General features: G+C 36.0%; 1 protein-coding gene across 1 annotated transcript in view; it reads left to right on the forward strand.

Moving 5' to 3' along the window:
• Positions 1 to 12,928, forward strand: part of Diaph2 (diaphanous related formin 2) — a 778,808-nt gene that overhangs the window by 175,450 nt on the left and 590,430 nt on the right. The window contains exon 5 of the mRNA XM_038316977.1: positions 3,940 to 4,079. Within this exon, the coding sequence (XP_038172905.1) occupies positions 3,940 to 4,079 (140 nt within the window). The remainder of the gene's footprint in view (positions 1 to 3,939; positions 4,080 to 12,928) is intronic.

Consider the following 12,928-nt stretch of genomic DNA (forward strand, 5'->3'; position numbering starts at 1 on the left):
CACGTTGTACTCTAATTACTAACTTTGTCTGCATTATTTTTTAAAGATCAAATGGGCACAGCGGTAATTTTCATTAATCTCATACAGAGCAACTAATTAAAATTTCAGTTATTATCCATCCATTATCTAGTTGTTGCCTTTGTTCAGTATCTGAACAGGATGTTAATAATAAGCCATTCTTGTATTACAGCCTATTAAATAGAGTGAGATTTAGTTTAATCTATTGCACTGTTTTGTTTCGGGGTTATTTCTTTAATATTATGTTGTGTCATAGTGATTATGCTGAAGATACTCACACACTATGACGTTTCTTAAATACAGATCTCAGACTTAAATACCTGTTGCATCAATTGTTTTTCAATATTGAGAAAGTGGCCTAGAAAGGATAAATGAAGTATCAGAAGTTCAAAATACTTATACTTTAGTCCTGAAATCACACTAATTATGCTCAGTTGGCTCTTCCTTAGATTCTACTTTTAAAAAAAAAATGAGTAGTTTTGGCTGTCCTAGAACTCACTATGTGAACTAGACTGGCTTTGAACTCAGAGATCCACCTGCCTCTCTTTCCCAAGGACTGGGTTGAGGTGCATCACAATGCCCTGCTGGGTTCTTTATTTCTGTAATGATAGTGTTAAAATAGTCGATTTTCAAGAATCATTCTAACCTTGACAAGCTATCATGTTTTTGTACTGTTCAAATGTGAACTTAGATTAAAACTCCAAAGTACTCTTAATTGTGAAAATGTTGTTCTATAACTGTTGATTTTTCTCTCTTACACATTAGCTTGTTTCCATTCCTTGTAGCAACCAGGTATCTAAATGATGAAACTTAAACTTTCTAAAATTGAGCATGTTGGTGTCATGCCTATAGTCATAATTGCTTGAGATCCTGCAGAGAGGGATTGTCGGAAATTTAAAGCCAGCCTTGGCTACATAGTAATTTCAAGGGAAATCTATACTACAGAATGAGCCCTGCTTGCAACAAAATCAGGGAAAAGACAAAAAAACCCTGAGAACATATTTTTTTAAATGTGGGTTTGTAGATGTGCAGAAGGGTGATTTCCACTATGATGTGCTAGTTGAAGTGTCCATAAACAGCATGTCAGCCCTGACCACTGGTGCCCATTAAAGTAATGCTATTAATTTTCCATTAGCAAGTGGAGTGAACATTTTCTGCATCTGTGATAGGATACATATAAAGTCATCTTTTGAATATCTTTATATGAACCATCTTAAATAGAGGCATTTATTATGCCTATTCTATGCATGAGCAAAATGTTATAAAGACTAGTACATTTTCCTGCCCAAAGGATGATATAAGATAAATCAGGGGATGGTTCAAGCTAGGTAGTGAATTATGAGTTTCCTTGGAATGCCATGTGGTATCTGAATTTACTTGTTAAATCAGTTTCTCTGACCATCTTGTGCCTGAAAGTTTTACAAGATCACAGTTTTGAAGCAAATGTGTGTTAGACTTTTGTCCACTTTGTCAAATTTATGAGTCAAAAGGTAAAAGAGGGGAGTCCTACATTGGCTTACAGTTTCAGAGGTTGAGGAAGTGAGTATTGGGGGTATGATTTTGAAAGATGTAACACGAGTTCTAATTGCTCTTAATAATAAAACTCGGAGTCAGATATCAGAGGGTAAAAGCTGAGGGATCAGAGAAGCAGAGTGGCCAACCACTAGAGTTCTTACCTGTAACAATGCTCAGACCAAATGGATGACCCAGTCCTCAGATACTATTGTGGTGAGGCTTCTTTATTAGACCAACAGTGAGGACTTAGACTGGATCTTCCAGATGAAGAAAAGACAAAATATAAAAGAACTCTACACAAAAGCTTTCCAAATGGATCAGTGTGACCTATGATCTAAAAAGTAAATTTGAGGATTCCATGAATGTAGTATCTGACTATAAACTTGTCAAGTTTAGTATTTTATATTACTAGTCTTCAGAGTAATGTGTGTAGCATATCATTTTATCTATTTTTACTGAAGGATTTTGTAGTGCCATTGAAAGTGAGATAATTACCAAGATAAAAGTGTAATATAAAAATTATGCTATACATAATTGGTGTTGTAGAGATGAGTAGATCAATGAAAGGAATTCATAAACCCTTTCAAAGCTAGTTTTTTTTTGTTTTGTTTCCTTAACTATGAATTAAATGTCGTCATTCTGTAGTTAACTTGGACTTTGGAATAAAGCAAGAAAAGTCAGCATAAAAGTGTGCATCTGCTGTTTTGAAATTATAGATAAATTAAAAATAGTACTTAGTTTTTAATTTTGTTTCAATTCAGAAAATATGTTATTATAATGTTCTCAATAGAAAAAAGACACAAATAATGACTTTTAACACACCATTTCAAGTGCACTTATACTGATAATATTGCCATAATACAGTTAGGAAGTAATATTCCTAACATGTTGGAAGATAACTTTAGGCCTTTAATGTATTAATGGGATTTCAAATTTAGAATATTTGGTAAATTTGTACATTAAGGAGGGATTCCCAATGAAAAGTCAAATAGTATGAAATAATAGGCAATCTATATTTTATTATTGGAACATTATTAAAAAAATTTCCATCTCTTCTAGTGATATGAGTTCCAAACACTATGGGGAAACTTGCTCCGATTCTTAGCAGACAGTCAGTATAATTCATGTGAACTTAGAAAATGATAATTGAGCTATAATTTTAGTTCAAAAGAATTTTATCATATTATAGAAATTGTGCAGTTAAGATTAGTTATGCCACAGGGCAGTTGTGGCACATCTTTAATCCCAGCATTCAGGTGTCAGAAGCAAGTGGACCTCTGAGTTTGAGGGCAACTGAATCTACAGAGCAAGTTCCAGGACAGCCTGAGCTACACAGAGAAATCCTGTCTCAAAAATTAAGAATAGAACAAAAACATTTCTTTCTCTGGAAGATGAAAATATTACTTACTAATATGGTGAACATGTTGATACTTTCATTTTAGGTTTTTCCATGAACTATATATATATGGTTGTAGCAAGGTGACAAAGCTAAGGAGTTGTGATAAGTTTTAGAAATATCTTTATTTACACTGACAATTAAACTAAAACCTACTTGCTATCTGATAAGCGTATTCAATGACTTTTAAAGATTGATCTACAACATGGTAGTAACAGGTGACTAGTTGGGAATTAAATCCTTTAGAATGATTCAATTAATTAGCATGCTAATTGGAGACTGTATGTTTTATGCTTCAATAACTGTATATGTTTTTAAAATATAGTGATATTCTGTTATCTCTCAATACCTTTAGGATATGTATAATATTGTATATTAAATTTTCTCTTCTTCAGTTCATAAAACTGAATTAAATGTTAACTTGCAACTACAAAATTGATAACCTGATTTAAGAATGTTTATTTTTTGAGTTAAGGAGAAACGGTTAATATTAATCCTAATAATTGGAATATAAGTTTAAGTAGCTCTGGCAATAACACTTCTTGCTATTCACATCAGTGTTATTTTCAGGCTGTGAACACCAGCTAGTATAATTTTCTTTCTTTTAAAGTGACTGAGGAGAATGTTGTATCATACACAATAATCTTGTCACTTAGTTCTTTGAGGAATTGTTGATTTGGGAATTTAACATGGAGGTAGAGTGTTTATCTACCATGTTTAAGGCCCTGAGTCCCATTTATAATATTTAAAAAAGAGGGAGGGGCCATAGCACTCACACAAAGTAAAATATTGATATAATTTTTATTTTTGTAATTAAAATTACTTTTATTTTTTTAAATTGGCACTCAATGCTTGAGATGTCAGTATTGTTTATGTGAGAAGACTGTATTAAAACCTTTGTTGGAAAATGTCATAATGTTATTTTTATAGTCTATGTTTTGTTTTACATTTAAGATTTAAAAGAAACCCTTTATTCCTGTTTAAAGTGGAATATTCTGCTTGCTTTATAGGGTGGCCTGAAAAACAGCAAGCATGAATGCACCTTGTCTTCACAAGAATATGTTCATGAACTGCGATCAGGTATCTCAGATGAGAAACTTCTCAACTGTCTGGAATCTCTGAGGGTTTCCTTAACCAGTAATCCTGTCAGGTAGGTGGTTCTTATCATTTTGATAGGATTCATACATTTTTCATTTTATATAGATATTTGGTATAATCAGATATACTACTTTAACCTCATGATTTTTCTGTTCAGAAGTATATTATCATCTAATAGAAGAGCAGTATCTGATTTTCAGGTTCTAAATATTTAAAAACACGCTTAACTAACCTCCTCCTCCTCCTCCTCCTCCTCCTCCTCCTCCTCCATTTTAAATGCCATATTCTCTAGATATCTGAGCATTTGAGGACTGTCTGTTGGGTATATCTGAGTTATGACTGCAATGAAATTAGTATAGGATCTGCCTAGAGAGCAGGAAACAAGCTGAGAGATAATGGGAGAATGATTTAACCAGAGTCCTAAAGCTTGACTGTAACTGGTTTTAACTTGGCAGGTCAGATTTATGCTTGTGAAGGATAAAGAAGTAAAGAAAAATTCCTTTTTGCAATAGAAGCTTAACATTAAAAACTGACAATAGTGAAGGTCTTGTAAACAGCTTACAGGAAGTGCTGGGTGCTGTAAATCTCTCTGTTAGCTTCTGTTAATCTGAAATAGATCTTTCTATCCTTAAATTTTCATCACTACATAGAATATATTTTAAAACAGAGTTAAATCACATATACAGTATGTTGTAACAAATCTAACCATATTTTTTTATCATCATCTAAAAGTATATACCAATTCAAAATATTTGAGATTTTTTTTTATTCTAGAAGGAAACACACTGAATAGAGCTCATTAGAACTGTTTAAAGGAGCTCATTATGGCTGCTTGAAACATTTTTAATAATAATTGTATGAACATATATACCCAGCTGAATTTAAGTGGCATATACACATGTAGAGTTAAAGCTTCCATTCACATATATATGGTTAAATCTAAATTACATGCATATACAACATACATATATTAAATAGGGTTTGAATAAATAAGAAGGAAGAACCAGTGTGTGTTGAGTAAGAGGAAACTGGCTTCTCCATCTCTCACTTGCACATAGTAGCAAACAGATGGGGCATTTACAGAGAGAGTAGACAGATATAAATAGGTCTTTGGAGCAAAGAAAAAGAAAGTGGTGAATCAAAGCTTCCGGTGAACGAGAAAGCAGATGTTGCAGGTGGAAGAGAGCCAATCTGCTGCAGGTTGAGCAGGTGGATTGGGTCCCTGTGTGAAGTGGGTGCTTTGGTAGGTCCTGTCAAAGCACACCACTGCATAGACATGCCACATGCAACAGAGTCAGTGTAAGAGGGAATTAGAGACAAAGACATAAGTAAAAGGTGAGAAATGAGGCAATGAGCACCCTTAATAAAAATGACAACTAGGGCATCTGACCTGTCTGTCTTGTCCTTAGGCAGTATGGCACCTGCCTACATGTTGTAAGGTACCTTATAGATTTTAAATCATATCCACTGAATGGGGTAGGAGGTTCTTCTGTATTTGTATTGCTTTCATTGGTTGAAAAAGAAACTGCCTTGGCCTTTTGATAGGGCAGCACTTAGGTAGGTGGAGTAGACAGAACTGAATGCTGGAAAGAAGGGCAGAGAGAGAGCCACCATGGAGCTGCCAGGTCAGACATGCTGAATCTTTCCTGGTAAGCCACAGCCTCATGGTGACATACAGATTATTAGAAATGGGTTAAATCAAGATGTGAGAGTTAGCCAATAAGAGGCTAGAACTAATGGTCCAGGCAGTGTTTAAATGAATACAGATTCTGTGTGATTATTTCGGGTGTAAGCCAGCAGGGTGGCTGGGAGGAAAAGCAGGCCTGCTCTTCTTGTTACAACTTAAAAAGAAACACATAAAAGACGCAGGCATTCAGAATCACACACATTTAGCTACACTGTTTACACATTCTTTTAAACCTACGAAACAGACAGAAAATAAAAAAGTGTTCCCGAGCAGACACTGTTCATCTCAGGCCAGCCCATAGCCAGGTGGGAAAGGAGGACACGACAAATCCCGGGCAGAATAGTGTGGCAATGGTAGGAGGGATAGAGGATCTCATATTGGCTGGATCACATGTCATGGGCCAGAAGACAGGACAAGCAAAGAGAACAGGAAAAAAAGAATAGAGGTTTGAACTTTCAATTGCTGGATCTCTGGCAGAATGTAGGGTGCCAATAAGTGGCCTTGTACTGATAAGCAGCCATGTGTTTTTAAGTGGGGGAGGGAGCACAGTTTTCATGAGTGAGGTAGGCAAGATCCAAAGCCTGTAATCTCCGGTATTGCAGAGAATAAGGACTGTATAGAGAGCGCTCAGGCTTGTTTTTGTGGTTCATAAAGTACAGAAACAGGGACGATGGATCCATGCCGGAGATTACAGATGTTCAATACTGCATCTTTTGAGCAAAGCCAAAAGGTGAGAAACCAAGGTTGAGAGAGGAATACTCATGGAAAAAATGGCCAGAGGTGGGGGAGGGGGCCCACTATTACTGTCAATTCTTCTGGTGTTGGTTGAAGGGCTTTAGGGATCCTTTAGTTGGAAAAGTGACCAGGTTGGAAGTTACAGAGTTCTGACGATCCTCAAACTGCCGGTGGGAAATGCAGGAAATGCCAGGCAAGCCTGCAGAGTCATATGGCAACAATGATATGTTTCGGTGGGAGAAGGTACTTGGCAGGAAAGGGACCTTGGCATGCCAAGGACACATGCAGTGGGTGAGAGACAGACATGCCATGCAGATACAGCATACATGGAGGGTTTTATTGAGAGGAAGGGAGTGGGGGAAAAGAAGGGAGAGAAAAAGAGAAACGGCGGCTCAAGTTGTTTCCAGAAAGCCAGAAAGGCTTTAAGAAAATCTCCAAGTCCAAGAAAGGAATTGAATACAAGGAGAAAAGGAGAAGGATCATAGAAAGGACTCACAAAAAGGGACAAGGTGAAACAAGCAGAAACTACCAATAGCACAGAAGCCACAAGGGTATCTAAAATCTGAGGGACTTAGCACACAGCTTCCAGGGGGCAAGCAACAAAACTGGCAACGTATGGGCCCAGGAATAAATAAGGAGTGCTTCTAGGTATGGTGAAGGCGAAAGTGTGTTGCAGATGTGTGGGAGAGAATAGTCAGAGTCAGGGTTATCCGGGAGAGTGCAGAGTGGACAGGACCAGAATATACTGGGTCTTGTGGGAAAGGGGGGTAGGGGGAGAAGGGAATCAGGTGCAGCAGCCGGAGGGCCAAAAGGTACAAAAGGGCCCCATAACCAAAATGTTTGGATTATATAGGGAAGAACGTCTGGGGGAAGGAAAATCCTTGAGCTGAAAAGTTTAGGGTAGGGGACAGGTTATGCCATCCATACCCTGTAACAAGTAGGGCCTGAGGGATGCTGGGAAAGATGCTGGGAAAAATGGCCAGGCTGCTTTGCATCTCAGCCATTAGTTCTGGGTTTGAAACTTAATAACCGACCCGACCTCTCTGCTCTCCAAAATACTAAACTAATGCATAAAAGAGTACACCTGTAATTTACCAGACTTTTTAAAAAAAATAATTCAATTATTTTAGATAAAAAACAAAACCCAGCATTTTCCAAGGGTGAGAAAGCTAAGTCAAGATCACAAGGACTCTCATAAGCTCTTGCTCCATTACCTAGAAATGAGAACCAAGCTTTCCCAAGAACTGATAGGACCTGTAAGAGACCCCTGTTGGGGAATGGGTGGAACTGTCAGCCTGACCTTGATCACTCATGCTGCACAGTTTCTTAGGTAACTTCTGTATTCCAACTGATATAACAGGCACTATTATTTATTCCTGAGGGAGGGGGTCATTACATTAAAGAATGACACAGGAACCTAAAAGTGTCTCATTTGTTGTGATTATAAATCACCATCAAATGAGGAAATAGCCCTTTTCTGTTGTAACCATGATTTCATTTTTCTTGTAGTGAATTAGAAGGAAATAATGTCATTCTGCAGGTTAGTTTTACCCATTCTGCTCCATGCCTTCTTGAGGAAATTGTGCTTGAGATTGGCATATTCTTTTCTAATGGGATTGTCCACGGGTTTTTTTTTTTTTTTTTTTTTTTGGTGGGAATCCCTTGGCTGATCATTGCAATGATGCTCTGTTACTCCTTTCTGGCTTGTGCCGGCTGCCAGCGGTCGGAGAGGTTAGGAAATAACCACGATAGTCCTTTTATAATTAATTAGCTTTAATACAAGGGGAGAATAAGGGAACTTACAGATCCAAGGGTCCAGTGGAGCAGAAGGTACGCAGGGAAGAATCAAAACGGGGCTCCTTCCAGCGCCCCGATCCTATTTAAGGGGAATGCTACCCCGCTGGAGCAGCCACGCCCCTGAACGCAGGGATTGGGCCAGCTGCCCCAACATCTCCCCCTTTTGTCTAAATAAGACAGATTCAGAAACCAAATACAACTATATACAATGGGAACAGATCATATAAAATTACAAAAAGTAAACAATATCAGGCGAGAAGTATATAACGAAAATTTTTTTAATCACTTTACTTTGGGAAGTCTAAATAATCTAGAAGGTAGCTACCATTATCTAATCTTTAACCCCATCAAAGATCTGAGAAGGAGAGTAAAATTACCAAAGCAACCAGGAAGCACAAACGAGAAACTTCCAAAATGTGCAACACAAGACAGAGACAATTGACTATCTGGGCAACCACACGAAGTCTTGATAGCAATGTTGAGGCAACCAACTTTGGCTGAGGCCTGAAAAAACCTGACATACCATTATACAATGGCAAGGAACCTTTAGTAGAACAATCCTATCCTGTCTTGGCAAGATAAGACAATTTTGTTTTATCCACTTATGGATATTTTGTAGTTTAGTCAGTAATGGAGGTATGGGCTTTTTTTTGCCCCAAGGCCAGTTTTGCCAAGTAGAAGACAAACTCCCAGTGGAGTGTCTTTGGTGCTCAACGTTCTCTCGGGAGTAGAGCATTGTTGTCAGGAGTGATTGTGTCTCATAAATACAAAACTCTAGGTTAGATTAAAGGCCATGTTCTACAGTTCTTTAAAGAGGTTGAAGATTATGTTATCTATACTAAATACAACCTCTATGTGTCTAAAAAACCTGATTGTCCTAAATATAAATATGACCAACATATAATTTTCAATACTTATGTAACTGTATGACTAATAGAATAGACAACTGTGCAATAAATGAAGACAATGATTTTCAAATGTAAACAGGGTCCTTACATAAATAATATCTGAGGTAGAAATGTACAGTGCAATATGGTAAACAATGTCATTACATAAATAATATCAGAGGTAGAGATGTACATTGCAATATAGTAAACAATGTCATTACATAAATAGTATCAGAGGTAGAGATGTACATTGCAATATAGTAAGCAATGTCAATATAACAATTGTTTTAAACAGAGGTAGTATCATACTCTCATACAATGTTCAATATATCAATATACAAGAATCAACACTCATATAGTTTTTTTTTAAAAAACAATAACTCACAAAAATCAATTATTTCTTTAGATCACCAGTTAATCCCTTCCTCCCCCCCTTTTTATATATATATATACATATAGATATACACATAATTTATACCCCTGAGTCCATATAAAGCCTTCTACAACCCGACCACCCTATACCAGCCACCAATTAGTGTCAGTCTTCAGTTTATCCTCCATCTCTGCCATCTTGAAGCAGTTCAGCAGCTCCACATTGCTGACACTCCCTATCAGACATTTTTGGAAAACGTAGTCTTTAATGAAGAAGGAATTCTGGATTACTTGTTTCTAAAACCATTACTTTTCTCAGTGAAAATCATACTGTAGGTAAGACAATTGAGGACATGCTGAGAGAAATGGTGTAGAAGATAAAAATATAACCTGTTATAACACCTAATATAAATGAAGAAAGCTGGAGCTAAGGATTTGCTAGCTATGACTATAACTATAAGTCACTGTTGTAATTGTAGCTGATTCAAATAGTTAGTGGATGATTAGAAAGGCTTTAATTTTAAGCTTACATCTCTAACTGAGACCTAATTCTTGAATTTCGGATTTGTATGTAAATGTATCCTGAATGTCATAATGGCATCTTTAAAAATATTAAAAATTTTAAGAAACACAGACATGTATATGCTCTTCTGCAGGCAATGATATAAGTCCTTCTATGATATGCATACAGCATAAGGTGTCACGAATATTATTTCCATTTTATAGATAAAGATATTCAGGTCCAGAAAGGAATTTATTCCATTTTACATTATCCACCTAATAAATATCTAGGCCTTTTGTCTTGAAATCTTCAATTCCTATCTTTAGTTCTTTAAGATGAGGAATATCTTTCTTGGGCCAATGAGATGACATAGAAAGTAAAGGCACCTTCCACCAGGCCTGATGACTAGAGTTTCACTTAGGACCTGTTTGGCAACAGGAAGGAGTTTCTGTAAGTCACATCTGACCTTCACACACGTTTTCACTTATGTGAGCACATGTATACATAAACATAAAATATGTTTGAAAATTTAAAAAATAGTCTGTATGTACATGTCCTGGTGCTTGTATTCAAGTTAACGATCAACCTGAAAGAATTGATTCTCTCTTTCTACTGTGTTGATGCTGAGAATTAATCTTGGATTGTCAGACTTGGTGACAAGTTATTAGAATGTGTTGTCTTGTTGGCTCTACACTAATTATTTTTGATAAAGATATATATTTTAATTATGTGTTATTTTGAGCACAGGTACTGATAGAGGTATGAATCGTTGGCTTTCCTTAGAGCTGAAGTTAAAAGCAGTTGTAAGCCAACTAATGTGGTTTCTGGGAACCATACTCCTGTCTTCCTCATGAACAGTATGTCCTAGTAACTTCTGAGCCATCTGAAACCTTAGACTATAAATTTTGACTTTATTTCTTTTAATAAAATTTATCTGAATTCTGGCTACAGCAAGACGGATCAGTGCTTGCTGTGAAAACCTGGCAATCTGAATTTGATACCTATAATCTATGTAAAGGTGGAAAATAAAAGCCAATTCCACTAAGATGTCCTGTGACTGTTTTGTGTGTACTTTAGCTTGCTTGCCTATCCATACTCTCACATACACACACAGGGTGTAGTGGTGCATGCCTTTAATAAGTGTACTTGAGAAGCAGAAGCAGGCAGATCTTTGTGAGTTGGAGACCAGATTGGTTTACGTAGTGAATTCTAGGCTATCCAGATCTACACATTGAGATTCTTTCTCAGAAACAACATAAAACACACAAACAAAAGTAAATAAATTAATAAATGAAAAGATACAACAAAAAGGAAAACAAATTATGACTTGAATAAAGATGAGACTTTTCCTCTAAAAGCAAAATAGCGAATATGAAAAAAATGATACTGATGTATTTTATCATTATAGACAACCTAAGTCACATAACTCAGATTAAATTTTGATGATGATACAACAGTATGTTTTAAATATATATTTCCACTGGTTACCAAAACATCTGAATTTCCATAACTCTAAATCTTCTCTATGCAGTTATTATATATAATATAAATATGTAATATATTATATATATTTTTAAAATGCACCAAAATTCTATCTATTTCTGATAACCATATATAGCTTCACATAATTAAATTTTGGCCTCTTTTTGCTTATGCTGAAATTAGATATATTCCCTCTGGTAGTTCAAAGATCATATTTATTTCAATTTCATATTACATCATCAATTAACAAAAATTTTCTTTTTAACACTAATTGTTACTTTTTCTTAGAAATAACTTAATGTAGAATAGCTCACAAAATAGCACTTAATATTATATGTGGTGTGCTTTAAACACAGGCATCCTACAAAACATTTTTGAAGTTCTTTATATCCCCCTTTCTCTTGTAAAGTATTCTTATATAGAAGTAGTAATATAAGTAATATAAGTCAGGCTGTGTGCTCAGTCTCAGTCCTTCAACCATGGGTATGGTAGTTTAGTGCTCAACTACAGATCTACACTCTGGCCTTCCTTTTACCTTTTAATAATAAAAAGACAGGGTTTTTCCAGGTTGTTTCAGCTGGACTTGAACTAACTAGCCTAGGCAATTAATAGACAGACAGAACTTGTGACACTTCTGCCTTAGGCTCCCAAATTGATGGTTTTATAGTCCTATACTTTGTGGTCAGGGAAATCAGGTATTTATTTTATTTTAACCCACTCAGTGCTTTAAAATGTGATGTTTGCTGTTGGAAGGGTATTAACTGTTCTTTGTTTTGTTTTGGCTTTGGATTTTAATTGTTTTTGTTTGTTTCTCTTTTTGTTTTTTTTCCAGATGTTTAGTCAGTGTCTTACTCAGTTAAAGGACTTTGGATGAGAGGTAGAATTGAAGCTTGGGAGTGAATTTTGTAATCAATGATAGGCAAAACATAGAAACAGAAAGCAGAGCAAGATATTAGAGAAAAGCACATCTTAGGTATGTTAATGAATATCAAATACTAGTAAGAAGCAGATAAGTTGAACTTACTCTGGATGAGCTGGAAAACTCTTGGGGGCTTTTGAAGAGTAGAATGGTATTGCCTAACTTGCATTTTTATTTGATAACACTGGATGGAAAAGTTGGAGACAAGGTTAGCCATTATTAAAAGTCTAGTGTCTTAGTTAGGGTTTCTCTTGCTGAGAAAAGACACTATGACCATGATAAAGGAAAACAAATAATTGGGGTAGTGTACATTTTTTGAAGTTTGGCCCATTATTATCATGGTGAGACATAGTGACATGTAGGCAAACATAGTGACACATAGGCAGACATAGTGCTGGAGAAGGATCTTGAAGTTCAACATATTGATCCATAGGCAACATGATATGAACTGATTGCTACATTGGGTGTAACTTGAACATACTAGACTTCAAAGGCCACTCACATAGTGACACACTTCCTT

Source organism: Arvicola amphibius, chromosome X (assembly GCF_903992535.2).
Source record: "Arvicola amphibius chromosome X, mArvAmp1.2, whole genome shotgun sequence".
NCBI classification, from domain to species: domain Eukaryota; kingdom Metazoa; phylum Chordata; class Mammalia; order Rodentia; family Cricetidae; genus Arvicola; species Arvicola amphibius.